Source organism: Pholis gunnellus (assembly GCF_910591455.1).
Source record: "Pholis gunnellus genome assembly, chromosome: 12".
Lineage (NCBI taxonomy): Eukaryota > Metazoa > Chordata > Actinopteri > Perciformes > Pholidae > Pholis > Pholis gunnellus.
This window is the reverse complement of record NC_136539.1, coordinates 18,052,979-18,074,354: the sequence shown is the minus strand read 5'-3', so window position 1 is coordinate 18,074,354 and position 21,376 is coordinate 18,052,979. Positions and strand designations below refer to the sequence as shown.

The 21,376-nt window shown below is 40.6% G+C and overlaps 1 protein-coding gene across 1 annotated transcript in view; it reads right to left on the bottom strand.

The window, feature by feature from the left end:
- Positions 1 to 21,376, bottom strand: part of stxbp5l (syntaxin binding protein 5L) — a gene marked incomplete at both ends in the record, with an annotated part of 108,968 nt that overhangs the window by 37,555 nt on the left and 50,037 nt on the right. Inside the window, 5 exons of the mRNA XM_079169820.1 lie at positions 1,323 to 1,446; positions 2,933 to 3,016; positions 5,060 to 5,123; positions 12,906 to 13,040; positions 19,178 to 19,278. Coding sequence (XP_079025946.1) covers positions 1,323 to 1,446; positions 2,933 to 3,016; positions 5,060 to 5,123; positions 12,906 to 13,040; positions 19,178 to 19,278 — 508 coding nt within the window. The remainder of the gene's footprint in view (positions 1 to 1,322; positions 1,447 to 2,932; positions 3,017 to 5,059; positions 5,124 to 12,905; positions 13,041 to 19,177; positions 19,279 to 21,376) is intronic.

Sequence of the window (21,376 nt, the reverse complement as noted above, 5' to 3'; positions counted from 1 at the left end):
AAAGCTTATATGTAATGGTATATGAGCGGCATTGCATTTCCTAAATGCACTTTATGAACGCGTGATTTCAGGTGGTTTTAAATGACGCATTGCTTATCATTATATCTGGCAGCCAAAGAGCTCTGGTCAAACAAACCAACAGCTGTATAAAGAAACGCAAAATGTTTCAGGATTTGGTGACAGAAGCAAAGTGATTGTGAACACTCAGGCATTTAAATAGGATGGCAAATCACCACAGATGTGATGGTGTGATGATTGGCTTACAGCGCCAGAATCACTCCATTTATCTTGTCTTGGAACAGAATAAGTTCATTTATATACGACTAGAACGGAAGGAGACTGAGCCATTCTCAGGAGATGACATGTTTACTTCCTTACTCCTGCTCCTTCCCTTTCCCTTCACTCGTGCCTTGTGTAATACCGAGTATCTGGCACATAAACAATCTGGTGGCATTTAACCACGTCTCCAGGCCTGTTGACCGATCGTTCATCGCCCACGTCCTTCCCTCTTGCCCTCCTGCTTTGTGATTTTGCCTGAGATCACAGCCCACAACAAGGGACTATTCATCATAGATGTGACAAGGCCAGGATGCCCTGCCAGGATGCACAAACCACTCCAGAGGATGACACATAAAGAGGACTAGTCAGAGGAAGAGCACATATAATTACATGTGGCATGGATTCAGAGTCATTCAATAAAACCAGTTTTGAAGTATTCAAACCTGACAGCCAAATAAGCAAAAGTGGCGATGACAAAAAAAAATGCACGCATCACAATGACTGTCATTTTCAGATATGCTTTGTCAGGCATTCTAAATGTGCAGACACTTGGCAACGAGCTTGGTTTGAATAATAAATAGTCGGTGGCTGGTCTACACTCACAAAAAAAACAAACGTGTGCATCTGCCACATTAGAACACAGGTGAACTATTACCTTTATGAAGTTAACTCAACCTGTCTGTTAAACACAGCACTTAAACATGAATCAACGGTGAAGCAGTTTAATGTTACAGATTACACAGCTGAAATATTCTGAACGCAATAACAGTCTAACTGCTATTTGATGTTCGATTTTGCAGAATATGTGTTTCCGATAGGTTTAGAGATCTAACGCTCACATTCATTCTCACATGAAACACAAACATTTGCAATTCTACAGCGCAGTCAATGTCTGTGTACATGTCCTGTAACTGTTTGAAACTCAACCCAGAGACAAACTGTGAAGCATTATTAGAGGTTTATGTCTGCTGTATTACAGCATAGCAAATTATTTGTTTAGTAATTAAAACAAATAAAAAACAAAGTGTGGATGTGTGTCTCACCATGAGGGAAGGTGACCTGGAATGGCCTGGTGGTGTTTCTGAGGTTCCACATCGACAGGCTGCCGTCTGAGTGACTGCACATGAACTGCTTCCCTTCATGATGCCAGCCGACTGAATGGATGGCCTGTACCATTGAGACAGAGGGAATGGATTTTAACCAATATGTCCTGCTCTATATGTCAAAAATGTTAGATTAGATTCAGATATCATATATTGATACACATATGATATCTGAAACTATTTTTTTTTACCTTGTGAGTCTTTTTTTTGTGAAATGATAGAGTAACAAAAATGTACAGTCACACTGCGTAGCTCTAAACCAACCATAACAAATACACCTTTAATTGAAAAATAAGCACAAAATCTACAAAACCATACTAATTTAAGTCTTTCCTTAATTCCCATCTAAAGATACCTTCTACGTATTAACATATCTAATATTCTTTAGGAGAGCTCCTTCAAAACATCATCCACAGCTCTTCATGTCAAAGGCACAGAGGTTATCAGTTATCTAAAAGGCCTTGAGGGCATTAACTTCTGAGGCTGCCACAGTCAATTTGCATCTGCACTCTAATGTTTCCTAAACATATTGCATTTGTGTGAATTTGATATAGTGCTTTTGAAGAAAATTAAAAAGGTGTACAACATAAAGGATGCAAAATACAAAAGCCAAATACAATACAGCTAAACCAGTTAGAGTGGTGCTACTGCAGTCCTTCTATCCTTTTATCTGCGGTGTTGTTCTGTGTGTACTCGGCTGGAGAGGTGTGAGGCAGAGATGCCATGCTTTGCTGGAGGAGATGGACATGAAACCGCATTAATGAATGTGAGCAGGCCGTGACTCTTCACAGGAGACGGCGCAGGAGATGAGAGACGGCAGCAGATGTGGAGGATAAGTGCCACAAGGGGAAAATGTCTATCGGGCAAATTGGTTTTGAGGCCACAGGGGTTAAAAAAGAATAAATAAGAGTGATGTGTATGTTTGAGAGTGATTCTGACTGTGTGTGCTCATGCAATGGATATTCTCAAATCGACCTTAGATAAAATGTCCAAAGAAATATGCTATATATATATATATATACATGGTAAATTTGACCAATTTGAGGCCATTCCATCAATATGGTTATTCGTGTAATAGCAGCCTTTTCCTTTTTAAACTGATCTATCCTTTTATTATTATTATTATCATGGAGTGTGTTCAGGATATTTGTTGCAATATTGCAGACCCCCAAGCTACAGTAGCAAAGACATACATGAAACAGCTCTTTATAAATGTCCACAGGACATTGGTGTGATAAGAGGTTTTAGAACATGTCCAATCATCTCTGCATGAACATGGCTCATTTTTGTTGTAATTTCCTATTCTCTACTCAGTACTATCAATTTTGCCATTCATATACTCTTCTTCCTGCGGCTCTAACAAGGAATCCCCACAGATATTGCTGAAATAGAACCGAATTTGTACGATTATCATGACCCAAGAAACACCAAGAGCCTCAGAAAAATGTTCCCTTCAATGTCAGAGTGACATGGATTTAGAAACAAAACTGTCCCACCCGACAGCAGTTTCGCTTTAGTTTCTCAATGCAGGACTGCGTAGTGGAGCTCACCTCATCGTAGTAGATTCTGAAGTCGGCTTTCTTGCCCCGGAGGTCCCATTGTACGATTGTCCCGCTTTCAAACCCTATAAGCAGCTGCGGAGGAGAGTGACAAGGAATGGAAAGCAAGGAAGAAGATGAAACATTATTCAAAGGCTAAAATAAGATGATGAGCACAGTCTACACCAACAGTACCAAACCTCCTTCATCCTCTTGAGTCTTTTAAGGCAACGTTTCACAGCTAGCCTGCTTGTGAGTTTTGGGGTTAGAGGGGGGAGGTATCATTTCCACCGAGTGTACTACTGAGCATGGAGACAATTTGCTTCGTCCCCTGCATGGGTCTGCTTTTTATGCGCAATTTGCAGAACATGTAGCAGGAGATGCCAGAGGAGGTACAGAGAAGACTGACAATAAAATAAATCAAGTCGTAAAACTACAAAGCATGTATCAGAGGGCTGTCATTTTGTTGATTTTAGATTTAAACACATATAGCTTTATTGCATTTAGAGTATGCAACACCTTTATAAACACACACATACATGTGTTTATCACCCACATTAGTGACAGACATATACAACACAATGTACATGAAAACAGGCATCCATGATCACACAGCTCCCACATGCACTTACAATAAAATAACCCCCCCCCCACACACACACACACACACAGGATAAGAGGGTGGAGCAAAGTCGACACAATCTGATCACAGATCAGAGTAGACGGGGAGTGATGTTGGAAGAGCACATCCTTCAAGAGAGAGTGTAGCTCTCCTGCAGCGAGGATAGACTGCGTGACATCTCATCTCATAAGATGGGAAATAGAGGGCAAGTGACGCTTGTAACTCGTTTGCAACTCTAAAACTTTACATTAGTCACACCGACAGTTCTGTTAACTCCGAGATGTACTGCAGATCTACTTTGACATGCAAAGAATACATTTTATTTAATTCTTATTCAAACGGTAAACATCTTTTTGCTGCAAAAGGTATCTGTGTGATCATGACGTGCTCTAGTGATGCACTTGCAGTAAGAAGCAAAACTGCATGAGAAACATGCACATTTTCTCACTGCACTGGCAAGAGTCATTCATGCATTGAAATCCAAACGTCTGCCGAGGAAAACGCTATTTTGCAATTTGTGGGATGGAAATATCTCCAATAAATTATCAAACTCTTATGGTAAACTAAAAAATCCCTACTTACAGATCCAGCAAACATGGAGCAACTGTTTTTATTTTGGCCATCAAATTAATTCAAAATCATTGGCTGACGTCTCTCTTATAATTTGGGGCGACTCTGCCATTCGAGGTCATTCATCAGTGTCAATTGTTTCTTTCTATTGAAATGGAAATGTTCATTCTCATTGCTTTAGTAAGAAGAACATCTGTGATGTCATCAGCATTTGATTTTTGACCTTTTTGTTCATTTTTCAAACTGTCCTTGACCGAATAAATGTGTGATGGAAATGAATGTTCTTAGCATTGATGTCTGTGTGTAGGCTATTTACTTATCACAACATGACGCAAACAGAACAAAATGCAAAGGCTTTGAGAGACATAAATACATCTGCCCCATCTCTGAACATCCTGGCCATCGAAACATAAAAGGTGAAGGTTACTACGTTTTAGGTTGGGAACATTAATTCCTCTAAGTTTTAATGCCACTTGCAGCAAATTGTCTTTTATTGCAGTGAGTGATGGCAGTGTGCGACAGCTGCTACACTCGTGTCTCGTTTTTTTATGTCTTCACACAGCTTGTCAAGTCTGGTTTCACACAGAGGCAGCGAAAAGCAACCTCCACCTACCACTGTTCCCAAAACATGTACTGCAGCAGCAGCATGACCCCTAAAAAACTCAACTCTCCTCAAAGAATATTACCTACACGGGTACTGTATAGATCATTTTTTTTCTTTCCGTTATCGAGGAAGAAAGCCGCGCTGAGAGAGTGCGAGGTGACTAATGCAGGAAAGGCAGAGGGGAGGTTGGGAGACACATTCGTGACAGAGAAAAAAAAGGCAATGATTTAACTAGAGGCAGAGACGTGGGAGAAAGGAGAGAGCCTTCAGTAGATTGTAATGGCATTGGTCTGCGAGGAGGACCGGGAGATGTTGCTGGTGTTTCTTTTATCTGCCTACTCACCTTGCCTTCATCCTTTGGGCTGTCACTCAAATGAACCACAGGTCCTGGATGAGTTTTAGTTGATCTGTGACAAGAAGGAAATATAGGTGAAAAAGACAAAAGCAGTAACGCAGTCACACAAGCCTGCAAGAAGACCCTGACGCCATTGTTCAGAGAGTACGTGGAAGTAATGAGTAGAGGGTTTTTACTCTACTGTACAGTATTCATTCAATAATATTAAACTAAAGGTCAACTAGACAGCTCATGGATTCATCATAAACCATAATCAGACTATTCTTTAATTTGATGTTCTTTGAAATATCCTTGTGGCGCATGAGGAAAGTACGCTACACGCAGAGATCATTAAGAGCTGAACAAAGAGCTCCACTCTTCTGCACTCTTGAAACCCAGTAAGAAGCCCCCGCAGTTTTATATTATGCAAAGTCAATTATAATCCTCTTGTTCAAGACCTAAACATTACCACCATGTCACAGTCACAACCTGTTCCAGCTTTTTTTCTGTGATATAATCCTGACCAAGAGGAAAATGTTGAATATGTTGCTGATTGATTGACAACTTCTGTCAATGTTTTCCCGAAAGGAAGGGGATGTCAAGGTTTAGTGATTAGATGTTCTCCAAACCAACATGTTCAGCAGTAAAATGTATTTCATTGCCACTGTCCACTGCATCTCAGAGCCACAGAAGGACCTATTGGTCACCAGAAAACTACACTGCAGTAGCTACAATCGTCATTTAATACAATCATGATATTTTAGCACAGTGGCTGAAATGTGAGCTGATCTAGGAAGCTGAAGTTGAGGTGGGACTGACACGTTCGTGGGACCTTTTAGTTAACCCAGCTGTCGGAAGGCGATAAAAACATAAAGTATTAATAAGTTATCAACAAATCATCTGCAATACACAACACCTGTCCTGAAGTTGCCACAATAGGTGAATGCCAAGAGCTAATCTTCCTACACCAGCCATGCAGAAGAAATGGTACACTAAGCTGAAATTCAATTTCTGATACGACGTTGTGTACTTTTGACCCCAGACCTTTTGCTGCACATCAACAAACCCACACGCACACATGCGGACACACTGTGCCTCGCATTGACAGTCACTTCCTTTTGAGTTTATAAGTTATTGAGGTGTGCGAGAGGAAAAGTTCACAGCAGCTACTGAATGCTGGATGGAGTGGGATGTGACTCAGAGGCGAAGGCTTGCGTCTGTGTGTGCGAGGCCATTTCTTTTGGATGAAGAAAGCTTTCACACTGTGGAGAAAAATATGTGAGCTGGCTGACTTAGTGACTCGGGATAAAGTTTGGCGTTCAGCCTACAAGGCCAGCCTTTGAAATGCTCACAAAGCCAGTGAAAATGTTATTAGAAAGAACTTAAATCAAATAAATACATTAATGAAGATGATTGCCAAAGCTGGGTACGGCAATATATTCTGAGACACTGTGTGGCTATATTGCTGAACATAACTCTTACATTTCTTAAAGATGGGGACTGGGTCTGCTGAAGAGAATAGTAATTGGCAATACACTGATTGTATTACCAATGTGAGATACTCTAATGATGTACTTGTATAAAGATGTGTATTACCCCAAAAAATCACTCATTACTGTAATGTTGCTTTCCTTAGAATACAAAACTTCAAGACAATTATTGTGGTCTGTTTTTTGAGCTTGTGATGGGGGGGTTTTATGCAATAAAAGGTATCTACGCAACAAACAAAATGAAAATGCGGTGCTGATGAACGGTATTGTTAAACTTACAAATGAGCAAATTAGCCAGTCTAACAGCTTTCATTGAAGGTACCGGTGTCCCTGTGCTTGTTAAGCAATAATGTTACCAGACGGTGCCAAAAAACACAACCTATCAAGCAATCCTGCCTGATGCTCAGAAGATCTGGACATCTTGCCAGCTCCCCTGCCTTTTGCCCAGTGCACACCGCAATAGGCTCCTGTATTGGTGAACAGGTGAACATACTCTGCATAAGTGACAACACTAGAATGAAAAAAAATCTTTTAATTACAGCTTATATGAAGCACGAAAAAAAGCAAATCAACGAATGTGCTTTGAGGACCTTGTTTTTCATTGCAGTCATCCAGAGATTGACGACCAAGGCTGTCGAGATCACAAACACAAAGACACCGGGAGCACCGGGAGCACCAGCAGGACCAGCTGGAGCCATGGCAACCCAACACCGTTAGAGAAGAGTAAATAATCAACACGACACATGAAAGGGAGGGATGCAGGGCAGGAAGTAACAAGTCAAGGACGTGACATGTTTGAAATGGTATTTGCGAGTGTATGATTAGACACTCACAAATAACCACATAACATCACATGTGCATGTCTCCTACATGTCTACAGTATATAAAACTATCACAGAGGTCAACTTAAACGTCAAATGAAATGTCTTTGTTGAGGCACACATTTTTTTCAATCCTATGTCATTTTTTTTTTTCAATAACGTTTGCATTCCATGTTTAAGTAAGATGTGTGCGGCCTTGTTACTGTAACTTGTGAAGATTTATACTGTATATTTCTGTGTGTTTTTCTTATGCACACTCTAAATGATCAAGTTTCCACAAAGAGTATTTCAGTGTTTCCGTGTTCTGTGGAGTTATCTGCAGAGATGAAAAGGTGAGCTACGATTTCTTTTTATTTCTTCTTCTTTTTTTTTTACAATAATCCAATGTATCCTTGCTTAAACTCGTATTTGGGGTTGCACCTATTTTTCAATATTGTACGGACTTGCCAATCCTTTATACACATAAACTAGCTGCCGTACGTTGTTTGAGCAAATTGTCTGGCCATGCTATCTCAGTTTACAAAGCTGGTGTGAATTAATCAAAATGATGAAAGAGTTGTTGAAGAATAGTATGTTGAGCTTTAGCTAGTTAACTGATTTATAACGTTAAGGTTTCAAACCAGTGAACTTTATCTCATGTAGAAGACTCTTCCGAAAGATTCCTCAACATCTATTCAGCCCATAGTCGACCCTCAACAAGCTCATATTTCTCCTTCGAGCATTTTCTCTAAAGCTGACCTGTTTTGCAAGAACTTCATATTATTAGTTTGTATTTTGTTTGTAATCCTTTACAACAGCCAACAATGTACAGTACCACTACGGAGCATAAGATGTGATTCTCCTCCTCCAATTTCCATCAACCCTTTTCCAGACTTATAGAATATATCATTTATTAAGGGAGAATTTCATTCCCTCCTTTGTCGGACTCGATAAATCACAACAAGGATTGGCAGCGCATCAAGACATTTCTCCTTAAAAGACAGAGACACAAAAAACGATAGAGCCTCTCAGCGCTGTCTGGTGTGTGTGTTCTATCGAGCAGCTAAAGGCAAGTAAGTGTGAAAGTGGGTAGTTTATAACATTGCTACATTGGGTGGAACAGTGGAGTCAAGCATCAGAGGGTTGACGTTATTGATATCATCTCCCTGCATCTTTGTTTTCTGGCACTCTTTCCTCTGCCTGATATGCTATGGAAACATACTAATAACAGAGAAACCACAACAACAGCAACAACAACAGAGTACTAACAAGGTTATTATCCCACCTCATGGACCTCGAATGTCCCCAGAATACACTTAGAGGCACTAGTTAACATTCTCCAAATGAAAAGGAGACAAAGAGATCCAAAAATGCCCTTAAGACCAATGACAATCCAGGTTACACTGAAGTTAAGTCTCGAATGAGTCTTATTATGCGACCGTCTTACATTTATCATGTAACAACAAGATACCTCACTGCTAAAAAGGGTTTAGAAACGCTACAAACTTTTCTTCAAGGAGCTACCTTTTTCTCCAGCCTGAGGACACGACATTGAGGCAGGTAATTGGGTTTTTTGTGACTTTGTCTCCATAATGATTTCAACACGGAGACAGTGCCCTTTGTGACTCTTAAGTCTTGCAGCAGCAGGTGGTTTTCATCTTGCCTGCCACATCGATCAGGCCCTGGGATCTAAAATGGTATAGTCTGGCAAATATGGGGTTGTTCTTCATATGGTGGTTATATTCTGCACTTGTAGTTCTTGATAAGACACCGACAAGGTGTAAAACCAGGCAGCATTAGATTTCTTTCCAAATGTATTTGGAACTTAGCGGTATATTTTAGGAGACAGGGTTACTGTTGCCATATATTTCTGCTCCCAAGTATATTTGGAGCATGTTTTTGCATTTTAAGACGTTACAAAAAGGGGGGAAAAAAAGTAGGAACCAGGCGGACGCTGAAAGCTCATTGCTTATTTTATAATCTCAATAACAGAAATAGCCAAACATGCCAATGTTGATTACAGCTGACATGATGCCAGGCGTAAACAGAATTCTGCTCATCAACAGGGATCTATGAACTGAAGCAGAGTGAGCAGCGTGCGGCCGTGTTTTCCCACTTCTCCTTGCATCTCATTTTGGAATGAATTTCCTGAAGATGAAATTGTGCATTAAATATGTTGCAAAAAAAAACCCATTTGAATTTGAATGAGAGCCCGGCCCTCCTGTTTGGGCACAGTGGCCCCAGTTGAATTGTTGCTATAACAGATTATTTCCAAGAGAGCACACTTTGGTCCTTATTAAACGAATGCATCTGTGAATAGCTGTCACACAAACGAACACTGTGAAAACACAAATACACACAAAGGTAAACACACAACGAATACTGTGTGACTCACAATCTGATGTTTGTTTACGGTGGAGAGGGTGGATGAGTTATCCCTTGCTCGCACAACGTTCCACTGCAGGAAACACAGAAAAAGTACCCCCTCATCCCTATTCATGTTTCCTCAGCCAAACTATGAAACTCCCCGGTCGCTCTGTGTTGATGAGAGAATTTTCATTCTCTTGTTCAACTTTCAATGAACCTCACTTCAGAAAGGTGCAGAGTGCTGACTGTTAGAGAATATATTACAGTGTATGCTCAAGCAGAACATAATACGGAGTGTAGAGAAACCTATTGCCTATAGTCAGCACAGCACAGCACAGCATTGTGTGCATGGCATCTTTATCTAACATGTGACTATGCTGAATCCAAAAGGTGTTTTATTTTCTATTGCCTGACATGTCTGCACATTGTATGACTATATGAACACAACCGTACAAACTGCAGTCAGTTAGTCATTGGAGGCTCTTCATCTGTCTAATCAGCAGCTAGTTGGGGTTGCCAACCGTCCCTTTATAGGCCAGATGACAGCAAAGATCCGACTTCCAAAAATGTCAGGAGCTATTCTGTAAATATTCAGATTAAATTGGATGCACTATATAAGGTCTCAAGTTCGAGAGTAGATTTCCACTCTCCCAATTGTGTTTTTTTGGGGGGGCTCCTTGGCTCCAAAATATTTATATCTACTGAATATCTACAAGTTTAAAAATGTTGTCAAATTTAAAGCGAATTCAATCATCTCAATACTGTTAAGTAAAGTAAAAAGAAAGATGACTTTATGGTAAATGGACTGCATTTTACCGTACACAGGGTCAAGGACACTTTGAGATATGGACAGGAGTAGCCGGGGATCAAACCACTGACCTTGTAATCAAAGGAAAACCCGCTCTACCTTCTGATTAGATTTATTATCTGCCTGTGAAACACTATATAACTGATTATAAATTCAAGACTAAAACAAGGAATCTCTGTCTGTCTGTGTGCTATTTGCATATCTCGAGAAGCACTCATCTGATATACTTCACACTTGTCGGGTGTGACCCCAGGGAGTGCTTTGTTGAATTTTCTGAACGCATTGTGAACGCATTGTGAACGGCCACACACACAATGCACGGGCATGCCCCCCCGACAGCGCTGTAAGCAGCTTCCAGGAGCCAAGCAGCGCTGGGCTTGCTCCGCACAGGCACCGCACCAATTAAAAAAACTCCGATATTATCGGATTTGCTTGCAGAAAGTGGTATTTGTGGAAAGGGTGGGATTCTGGTTGCACCATATGTTACACACATTTCCCAGTCAGAATTTGTATATTTAAATAGAATGGTAGAAGTTAAATATAGTGTGCTACAAAGTAAACAGGAGGTTATTCTGAACATTAGATCCGTTCATTTCCAGGAAACTAATGTGTTTGATCAACCATTGTCACTTGAATCAGGCAGATTGTATCTTAGCTACTAGATGAAGGTTTAAACAGTGTCTTCACCCATTAAAGCAGTGGCCTTTGCTGTATGATATAGTGCACCGTGGCTCTTTTCCAATTAGGTTTAATGCTACATTTCATGAATATTAAATACTGTTTTATCTTCTTCTTTTTTTCAGGTGACACACCACTGTGGGATACCATTTTACTGTTTTTTTTGCAGTAAAAGATTACCTGTTCATCAAATAATTCATTTAGTACCAACTAATACTTAAAGATAATAAAAAAAAATGTAAACCTTTGTAGATGGAAGAAATTTTACGTGATGTGCAAAATCCCATCCACCGCCTCAGCCGCCGAGACTTTAGCAATGATTGGCAGACAGACCCCCCACACGTACACATCAGTGTTATGACTTGCTCACTATAGTTTGGGCTGTCAGAAGGCAACACGATGGCTTGGTATGAGAGTGACTTGTGACTGACACTGCAGCAGGGGACTTGTCAGGGTAACACCAGAAGAACGCTGCGTAGGTGGGTGAAACCAACAGAAACAAACGGGCATACAATGCAACTCAGCACCATTTGTGTACTTTATGGCAACTTGAAGTTGTTAATCTGCAGCATATTTCAGCCACACAGTCAAAACTTGCAACAGACAAAAGTGCATGTCAACAAATGAATAAAGGCTTCTGTTGACTGGCGAATAATATCACGCCCAAACGTGAGGCGTTATATAACATCGAGAATGCTTACAGCCAACTGGGAACATTAACACAATGGAAGGAGAAAGCCTGTGGATGCATGTGATCTCTTCAGTCGTTTTATGGCGCACTGTGAAATGTATATATCTTAACAATTCATTCAGTCTTCAGTTGATTCACCATCGTATCTTTTTTGTTTTATTTTTATAGATATTATGTGAAATATCAAATACGTCTAACAGTCAGTTTGTTTAGTTAAATGTGGCTGAACAACAACGTATGAATACACACGAGGATTGGGCCCACCTTAACATCAGGAGCACAGAATCGATTCACCAACAATCCAATGATTTTGAACATAAGGCTTTTATTTCACTGTGTGTGTGTGTGTGTGTGTGTGTGGGGGGGGGGGGGGGGGGGGCATTGGAAGCGGCGCAAGCGAAGGTTTAGGCTAGTTATTTTAGCGATTATCAAAAATGCCATTCACATATTCACCCAAAGCTACAGCTATAATAATGAAAGCCATTACTGTTCACTTCACTAAATACCTACATAAGAACTGAAAATTCTGAGTTAATTGGGAAAACCTGTTGTTGAATTAAAAAATAATGCCAACAAATTAACCTTGTCTGACTCGCTAATTCATGAACCTGACCATTAACCAAAGGCGTCGGCAGAGCAGCGTCATGTGGCATTTAAACTCTCAGTTTCTGTAATGAAACATTTTTTAACTGTTGCAATTTAAGATTTGAACAATGAAATGAGTTTGACCTCGCTTTCAAAAAGATTACTCCTCTTGAGAAATCTGAAACTGCTTGTAAAACAAATTTACAAGTGATGTCACCCCTGTTGGCAGATGCTATCTTCCAATCTTATTTTAAGACTGCATACAAGACCTAGTAAAGTGCCCCTTGATATTGAACTACCAACTGACTGCCCGACCCGCTGCTATTCACACCACTGGCATCGTCGTATTGATCACATTCAAATGACATCACTGTCATCAATAGCTGATCAGCATTGTTTCTGTCAAATCCAGTATTTGGAGCATTGGACAACTCACAGTTCTATGGCCTTGTTCCACATGATGACGTATCCAGACAAAATGAAGGACTCGATGTTGACGATGTGTGTGTTTCCACGCTCGGTCCCCACATACAGCCATTTACTCTGAAAGGGAAGGTGGCAAAACGTGATCCTGGAGGACAAGAAACAAAAGGAGGAGAGAGAGACCGAGTGTTAGAATATGAACAGTCACAAAGGGGTCGATGATTCAGTTTGTTCCAAGGATTGGAAGGATCAGTGTTTCTGTGTGGCGTAATTAAACAGTGTATTTTGTACATAAGCACATTGAGCTACACTCCTTGACGTTCACCCCTGGATATTGTGCACATTCTGCTTTCATTCAAACCAGGTGCTTTCAAGCTGCCAATTATAAGGATTAGGATAGTTAGGTTCAAGCTTCAGTTATGTAAATAGTACATAATTGTGAGCAATAGTCAACTAATAACTGGCAAACACCTATTCTTATTCAAAATGAATTTATTTATTGTAAAATACAGCAAAAAAGAAAAAGCAATTATTGGGCCAAACACGAATGAATCAATTGAACAAGCACGGGCTATAAGGCAGTATAGCCAAGTTGTCGTCTACTGGCAGACTTCCTGAGCCAGTTGTTAATGGTAATAAATGCCCTTCTTCTTAGAAGTTATACCCTGACTCATTCACGGAGGTCATGGCCTGACTTCTTAAATCAAGGTGAATTTTTCACTCAGCAGAAAAGTGAAAATCTACTTTCCTCCACAATGCAGAGCCTTTACGTATAGTTATTCACTCCTACATTCGCTCTTCCTGCCCTTTATAGTGACACTGAACTACAAAATATGCATGAGAGGTTCATACGGAGAGTTTCACATGATAACAGTGCAACACGTTTCACTGGACAGCAGAGGCCTGATCAAAGAAAATGTGTACAGCGCAGCGCTTCAGGGAACAGCTACCGGAGCCCACCGCAGACAGTCTTCACATTACAATGTCCACCGGATGTGTCAGCAAAGCTTTCTTACTGCTCGCATGTCCTATCAAAGGAGTTTTACAACTCTGTATAGATATAGAAATTAAGACTTATATGAAATGAAAATATCTTCTTTGATCCACTAATATTGTCTCACTGGGTCGTTGATAAGCTATTGTATGGGGTTCTCCTTCAATAGCGTAAAATCCGTGTACGCGTTTTCTGTACAAAACTATGGTAGCCTATATAATGTCCCTCTTAGCCTACTATGCCCATACCTGAGTGATGACTAGCATGACTAAAAAACAAACTTTACCAAAACCTTTTGGGGATTTCACATTTTTCAGGTCTTTTATAAACCCTAATTGCTATAAGTGAATCAAAAGAAATAACCATGAAGGCATGTAAGGTATACATGTGGCATATAAAAAAGAACCATGAAGTGCGGCAGCTTAAACCATTATTGCTCTGACATTAGCAACCTACATCTTCATAAACCATCGAAGGAAGAGCAGCACACACAAAGTCACTCCTGTCATTGCTGATTACCTTGTAGAAGGGGAGGGGTCATTGGGCTCTAGCCCCACATCCACCCACCCAGCAAGCGGCAGGATTATTAGATAGCAGACAAATGAGATGGCAGACAATTCGATAAGGATTTTAGGGGCTCGGGGAGATGACAATATTCAAACTGGCAGAGGGGCGGGTGGGGTGCGAGTGATGAAGGATTATACAGTCCTCTTTCTTTTACAACTGCATTTACATATTCATTTGTTTGAGGTAGTGACTGACCTTTGAGGGTTAGTAGGTCTAATTCTACACAGAAAGCAACAGACGAGATCAAAACCTCTTCACAAACTTGTGTTAGGCACAGTGAAACATCTAGCTGTGCAAATGTTCCTATCACTGTGCAAAACTTTTGATAGTTATTCATCTAAATTGCCGAATTTCGAAAGCATATCTGCAGTAACCCGATGAGTCATAATGTTTTCCCTGTGAAAGAAATTGGGGCCTCTATAGAGAAGCCTCTTAGCACTGATTACCTCCGTCATGAGCTGACCGTTTATATAAAATGTCACAGGAAGGATCCAATAAAAGACATGGGTTTAAGGGAAAACTTCAATGAGAGAAAAGATGACAGAAAGAGGAAGGAGGTAGTGATAATTACAGATTCAGACGTAAATTTGGAGATAGTCGAAGGCATAGTTTTAATTCCATACAGTCAGACCAGGCCCCATCAAAGGGTCTTATAATTATCAATTAAAGAGGACAGCAGGACACGTGGGTTTGGCTGCCGGCTGACCGGCCACTGCAAGACCAGATACTCTTAAGATACTCTTAATGAAGTAAAAAGATTTAGAGATGAATTGAATTGGTGACATCATCTTGGGAACTGGCCTAGTCATTTCCTCTGCAGGAGACATGACACAATTGCTCAAGGAATTCATGTTGGATAGCTCAAACACACAGATGTTTACATTAGCTCAAATGCCTCTTTGTATTCTGCGAAAGTGTCCAATGTTTCATGTATTGTAGTGTGTGTGTGTTTTGTTTGGACTGAGATTCTTCAAATTCTTTGTGACAACAGCATGACAGTCGAGGGGGGGTGGCAGACACGAGACACTGACAGTTATCACAAAACAATTCCCTACACCATTTCCAGTGATTAAGAAGTTATTCTTGGGGAATTCTTCGAGGTGTTAGGGTGCTAATTGTCAGATATTCAGTTTTGAGAGACGGAGCGAAATGGCAACGTCGCTGCCCGGCCTCTGACGGATGACTCACGATGCCTTTTTTCTTGGAGCATGATTCACTGCTCTGCCACTGAGAGTTAGTGGTTCTGCTTCCTACCACACTGCATCACAAGACAGGGAGAATGCTACTGAAACAGGTTTTCAACACTTTTGATAAACATTATTCCTAACCTTTGCCTCCACGTGTTCGTGTGGGCATGTGCAACACACACTGAAAAGGTCCAGCGGCTAGGTTATGAATGTAAAATATAAAATCCGTGGACTATCTGAATTGGACATTTTTAAATGGACTGGCATGTGATGTTTTCACAAAGGATTAATGTATTGAGGTTATGCAGAAGCAAAAGCGATGTATAAATATGATCAGGAAAAGGCACACCACAAAAGTATTAAACAGTACCCCATACAAACTGAATACATTACTAAAATAACCACACAAAAAGTGACAGACTGTAAAGGAATAAGCTGTGTAAATAATTACATCCAGTAAAGTTCTGATTTCTGAAAACAAAATGACTAAATGTATTTTCAGACAGCGAGCTGAGACTGCTTCATCAGTAGTTTGTATTTTAAAAGGGCGGCAGCGGGGGAACTCTCTGACTACCAGTTACACCAACTAACTAACTAACTAACTAACTGACACTCAGTGTTTGCCTATGTGTGTTTCAAGCATTTTGCCCAAATGTCAGATTTAGGCTAACTGCATTGCTGTGAGTAAAACCAAAGCATTTTGACAGTATGTAACTTGTGTTACGTGGTGGAATGTGGATGAGTCAGAAATCTGTACAGTTTTATATTTGCAAGTGCCCTGGCTTACTACAGTTGCTTGCTAACACATAGCTAAGATTAGCTTGCTAACTTGTCCCATCATCGTTTTTAGCTAGCTACAGGCAATTGTTTAGCGTTTCAGCCCCTGGTTGCATATTGGGGCACTGATTGTTTTCCCCTCCTGTGGGCACGGCCTTACAGTATGACGCCTTTGGCTCTGTTTTCTATGGCTGCCATGTTTACATTGGAATCAATAGAGGCAACAGTCTCTGCCTGCCGCTTTCTGAAAGTACATTTAGGGTTTAAAACTACACGATTCCTCGGTTTAAAAGTCATTACAATTTGAACAAGGTTTGAAAAAATGTTGAAAGTTCTCAGACACTAATGACTTGAACCCTGAGAAGCAGAGAAGAAAAGTTCTCTCCCTAACAACTTGCAGACAGTACATGGATTTAAAAAAACTCCTGCAGCCCATTATCCTTTAAGGCTCTGTTGCATAATGAAAGTGGCCTTGGTCGAGTTTGTGTTCAATGTGCTTTTTTATAGCATTGATATTTTTCGTTGCGAGAGAGCTTTCTGCTCTCTTGTGATGGAAAGTTTCAGTGGAGAGAAATCATGCTCTGTGACTCAGCTGTCCTTGACTTGTAATTGCAATCAGGTTGCGTTGGCAATCACATGTACTCATCGAAAGTAACACTTGAATTAACACTGTGACCCTTGATTTTCATGAACAAGAAGAATAAAGAACACGGAATAAAATCTCAAATATATCTGATGGTGGCTCAGTGTTCTCAGTCCTCCAGCAGCAGTTTTGATTACTGCTGGTCACGGAGAGTTACCAAACGTAATTTTATTGTGTGCCTACGATGACATTGTCTTACTCTTACTTACTACACCTCATTTGCTTTTTGATTGCACATTATATATTCCATCACGTTTAGTGGGAAAGCGGTCATATTCATTAAATGTCCCTGACCATGACTCAGGAGGTACAAGGTGGAAATCAACTTTTAGTTGCCGTTTCCCTTGCCGAAAGACAAAAAGTATGAACTCATTGTATAAGTTTAACTTAAATATGAAGCATTTTAAACAAGAGGAATAGGAGAATCGTCCTTTGTTTAACATACTCACCTAATATTTATCTACTGCTAAGTTAACACTATATATTTGTGTTTTGCTTTGTGTGTAATCTTTTGTTTGCTGTTATGAAATGAGGAGTAAATAAAATATTGTATTTATGAACATAACATTTAAGCCTTGATTATTTCACGCAAACATAGCCTTGCTACAGAAATATGACACACCAACTTGCACCTAAACGTACACATTCAGCTGTTGAACTATCCGAACGCCGCCAACTGGCCTTGATATTAGAAAGAGCGTCCTCTTATGTTGACCATGTGATGGTTTATGGCAAATTCAGAGAACTAAAGCAGACACAATACAAAAGGTTTTCAATCTGTCTACACAGACTTTGCAGACGTGAACAATTGCAACCCCTGCCGTGACACAGTAGTGCTCGTTTTACCACACACCCATAGCTTGCTATTATGCCCCTGTGGACACAAATAGCGAACTCTGCTTGTGTGCTCTGTATAGGTAAACAACTGCAGTGGCCACCCCTAGTTTGAACAACCTGTTTCAGAGAATGCTCGGGGAGGACAGCAAAATGATTTACTTTGACAACTGAGTCAACTCTGTGTACCTCCAGAAGGCCCAAAGGTTTTCACAAGGAAGAAAAGAGGGAAGATGTATCCAAAAACCAAGAATCAGCATCTAGAATCCATTATTTGCCATTAAAGTTTAATGGTGGAGTTTTACTGCAGCCCCCGTTTACAGCGGGTACATAACTTTGCCGCCGTGCCTGTGCTCCTGTCTGCTTTTCCAAACTGGAGTCGTCGCCATCTACATGTATTGTAAGACTAATAAGTACCTTACACAACCCGACTTCAAAACACCCTATCACTTTAAAATATACCACCAGCTGTCTCCGTTGATGCCCGTTTCTAGCCATGTGAAAACTGCCTTATGCGTCTTGAGGATTTGGGTGGCTGGCAACATGTCAAAGGAGATGGGTTCAGCTGCTTAATAACCACTGAGAAGTCAGCTCTAACAGCCTGCGGTGGTGTTATTGAGGGTGGCACACAAGGCAGAAGGGGTCGCCAGCTGAGACAGAAGAGAAGAGCTTCAAGCCAGCAGATCCTCCTTCTCAGGTTTGTCAGACAGGGTGAAAAAGGATCAGAGGCAGAACAGAGGAGCCGGCCTTGTCCTGTCAACACGCCGCTTCACTGTCTTCCAGACTCAACTGATTAAATGCGTCTTCCTGGTGGAAAAGCTCTGACTGACGCCGATGCTGCAGCTGAGAGATGGTTCGGCAGCCGGTATATGCCGGGTGGTTTGGGATGTGGGATGAGCAGGGGCCTTTCTAGGGCTTAGAAGGCACTGCCTAGTGGTATCAGGGATTTAGGAAAAGAGCTCTAAAAGTAATACATCTGTGAAATAAGAGACAACTCTTTCAGATCTCTGATTAGAGCTGTCAAGGTGCTAAACATTACTGGATGCAGAATAAAGTATTATAGCCATTACTGTGTATTGGGCTCCTGTAGTTAGCGGGGTTTTGGGGAGCTTATCCCTCACTGCCTGTGTAAAATAGTATGTACTGACCTCAAGGCAGGCACAGCCATCTTTCACTGGAGCAAGGTGTGGAGTTTGTGTGCATGATGTGGTTGAGGGTGTACCTGTTTGTGTTCATTTGTGTGTGCGTGTATGTTTGTTTTATCAGGTGGAATTGATGCTTACCTCTCTCTATTGAATTTAAGTGAATGGAGGACAGCCGGTCGCCTCTGACGGAGATTCCACAAGTGAAGTGTGTCATCTGCACAGGCTGTGACCAGCGCACCCTAAAGACAAAGAAAAAGAGAAAGACATCAGTAACGAATCATTATGCGCACACAGAGGGACACTTTTTTTATTCGACCCAATGTCTGTAGTCCTGGTTGAATAGACTGTAAGCACAAAATTGTAGCTGTAACACACGCAAGAAGATCCAAACAATCTACTTGTGTACACAAAGGTGCATTTGGTCACAATAACATGAAGTACAGTGTCTCTCAAGTACACAGGTAAGAGCTTAAACAGCTGTCCCTTGACTTACCCAAACATTATTTCATAATTAGATGTCCCATAGATGTTTACTTTAAAGCCTAAACACCAGAGCTATGGACACAAAAATAATAAAAGTGTCTGTAATTATTACAGCTTTTTATAACTGTTAAGCCGGCCATCTTTGAAGACATTCAGATGATTTTTTAACATATCAAAAGGAAAATCTGGGTTTCGTGTTCAACATATGACATTATTTTTAGGCGTTTAAAGGAACACAAACACCCAGAACCTGTCTCTTACCGTATAAAGCATAATTTTGTGTTAAAGTTATAATATGTTACATTTGTCGGTTGGTGTCTTTTAGCGCACAGTATGGAGTCCACAGCAAGAGGAACCCAGATTCGAACCCTCTGACCAACATTTCTGTGTGGAGTTTGCATGTTCTCCACGTGTTAGCGTACGTTTTCTCCGGGTTCTCCGGCTTCCAAAGACACGCAGCTTAGGTTACTGATGACATGTCTGAGCGTGAAGGGTTGATGTCTGTGCGTCAGCCCTGGGATAATCTGGCGACCTGTCCAGGGTGTACCCTGCCTTCTCGCAAGGCGAAAAAGAGGCGAAAAAGAGAGATGGGTCCAAATCTCCCGCGACTCCGATAAGCGGTTCCAGATAATGGATGAATGGCTGTCCTGGTTCAGAGCAAAATCACACGGAATCATATAAATTTGGATGACAATTGTGAGAGGGAACATATTTTCAAATTATGTCGGCTGGTTTCCAAGTTCTGAGGATTGTAATTACAGTGAAATTCCCAGTGCGGCTTTCCTAATAGGGCATCACTGTAAAGACTGGGGCCCAGGGAGAATAAGCTTTAGATTACAAACTTAATCGTGGGATTAAGGACTGTACAGTGCAAGGGAGGATAAAAAACATTCTTCCCAGTGATTTCCATATCGGTGAACGTGTTCTCCCCACTCCCTGAATCTCTCACTCTCTATGGTAAAAATATTTGTTGAATCCTATTTCTGTTATAAGGTAAAAAAAGGTAAGAGTAAAAAGACTGGAGATACACGCTACTATATAATAAAATGAGCATTTTGTATGTGCGTGTGTGGAAGCATTTTCAGAACAGTTTTTCTCATAGAAAACACGCAGACAGTCCTATGTCAGTATACAAATAGCCATAAATGTGATTATTCTGGAGAGAAAAAATATATTTATTACATTCAGACAATAAAAAGGATTAAGTCCTGTCCAGTAAAAACGCTTGATATGTGAATAAATCCTCCTTTTACCCCCATCCAAGTTCTCAATATAGAAGAATGACCTTCATTTTTCAGTACCACCTGTGACTCTCACATCTCACTGAAATGATGCTTCTTCATTAAAGCCTGTTTGCAAAGTGAGCAATGAAACCTTGTTTATGAAACAAACATAAATAATCTTCCTAAATTAGGAAAAAACGAAGACAATTTTCCGTCTACTGTCTTCTATTTTGTTTGACTCCCCTCTCACCACTGATATAAATAGATAACGATTCTCTTTAGCCATGTCAAATACGACTGATGGGGGATGTGTTGATTACTTTTATAAAGAAAATTAGGAAATGAGACAGGCCTCGATGTTTTTTTTATTTTGTTTTTCCATTTTAGATTTTAATAAATCTCTTTTATATTTGCGCCCCGATTAGTTTAAAACAGTCTTGTCCCAAACAATCCTAAAACGGCACCCTCAGGTAATTTGAACGATTACAATTTAATCTAATTTCACAGTCGAGGGATAATTTTGAATATTATTTCCTGTCACCTGAAGGAGTGAGAGGAGGTGGAGCAGCCGCTAATGAAAATTCATACCAGACGGAGAGGTAAGAGAACGGGAGAGGTGATAGCCGGGGTC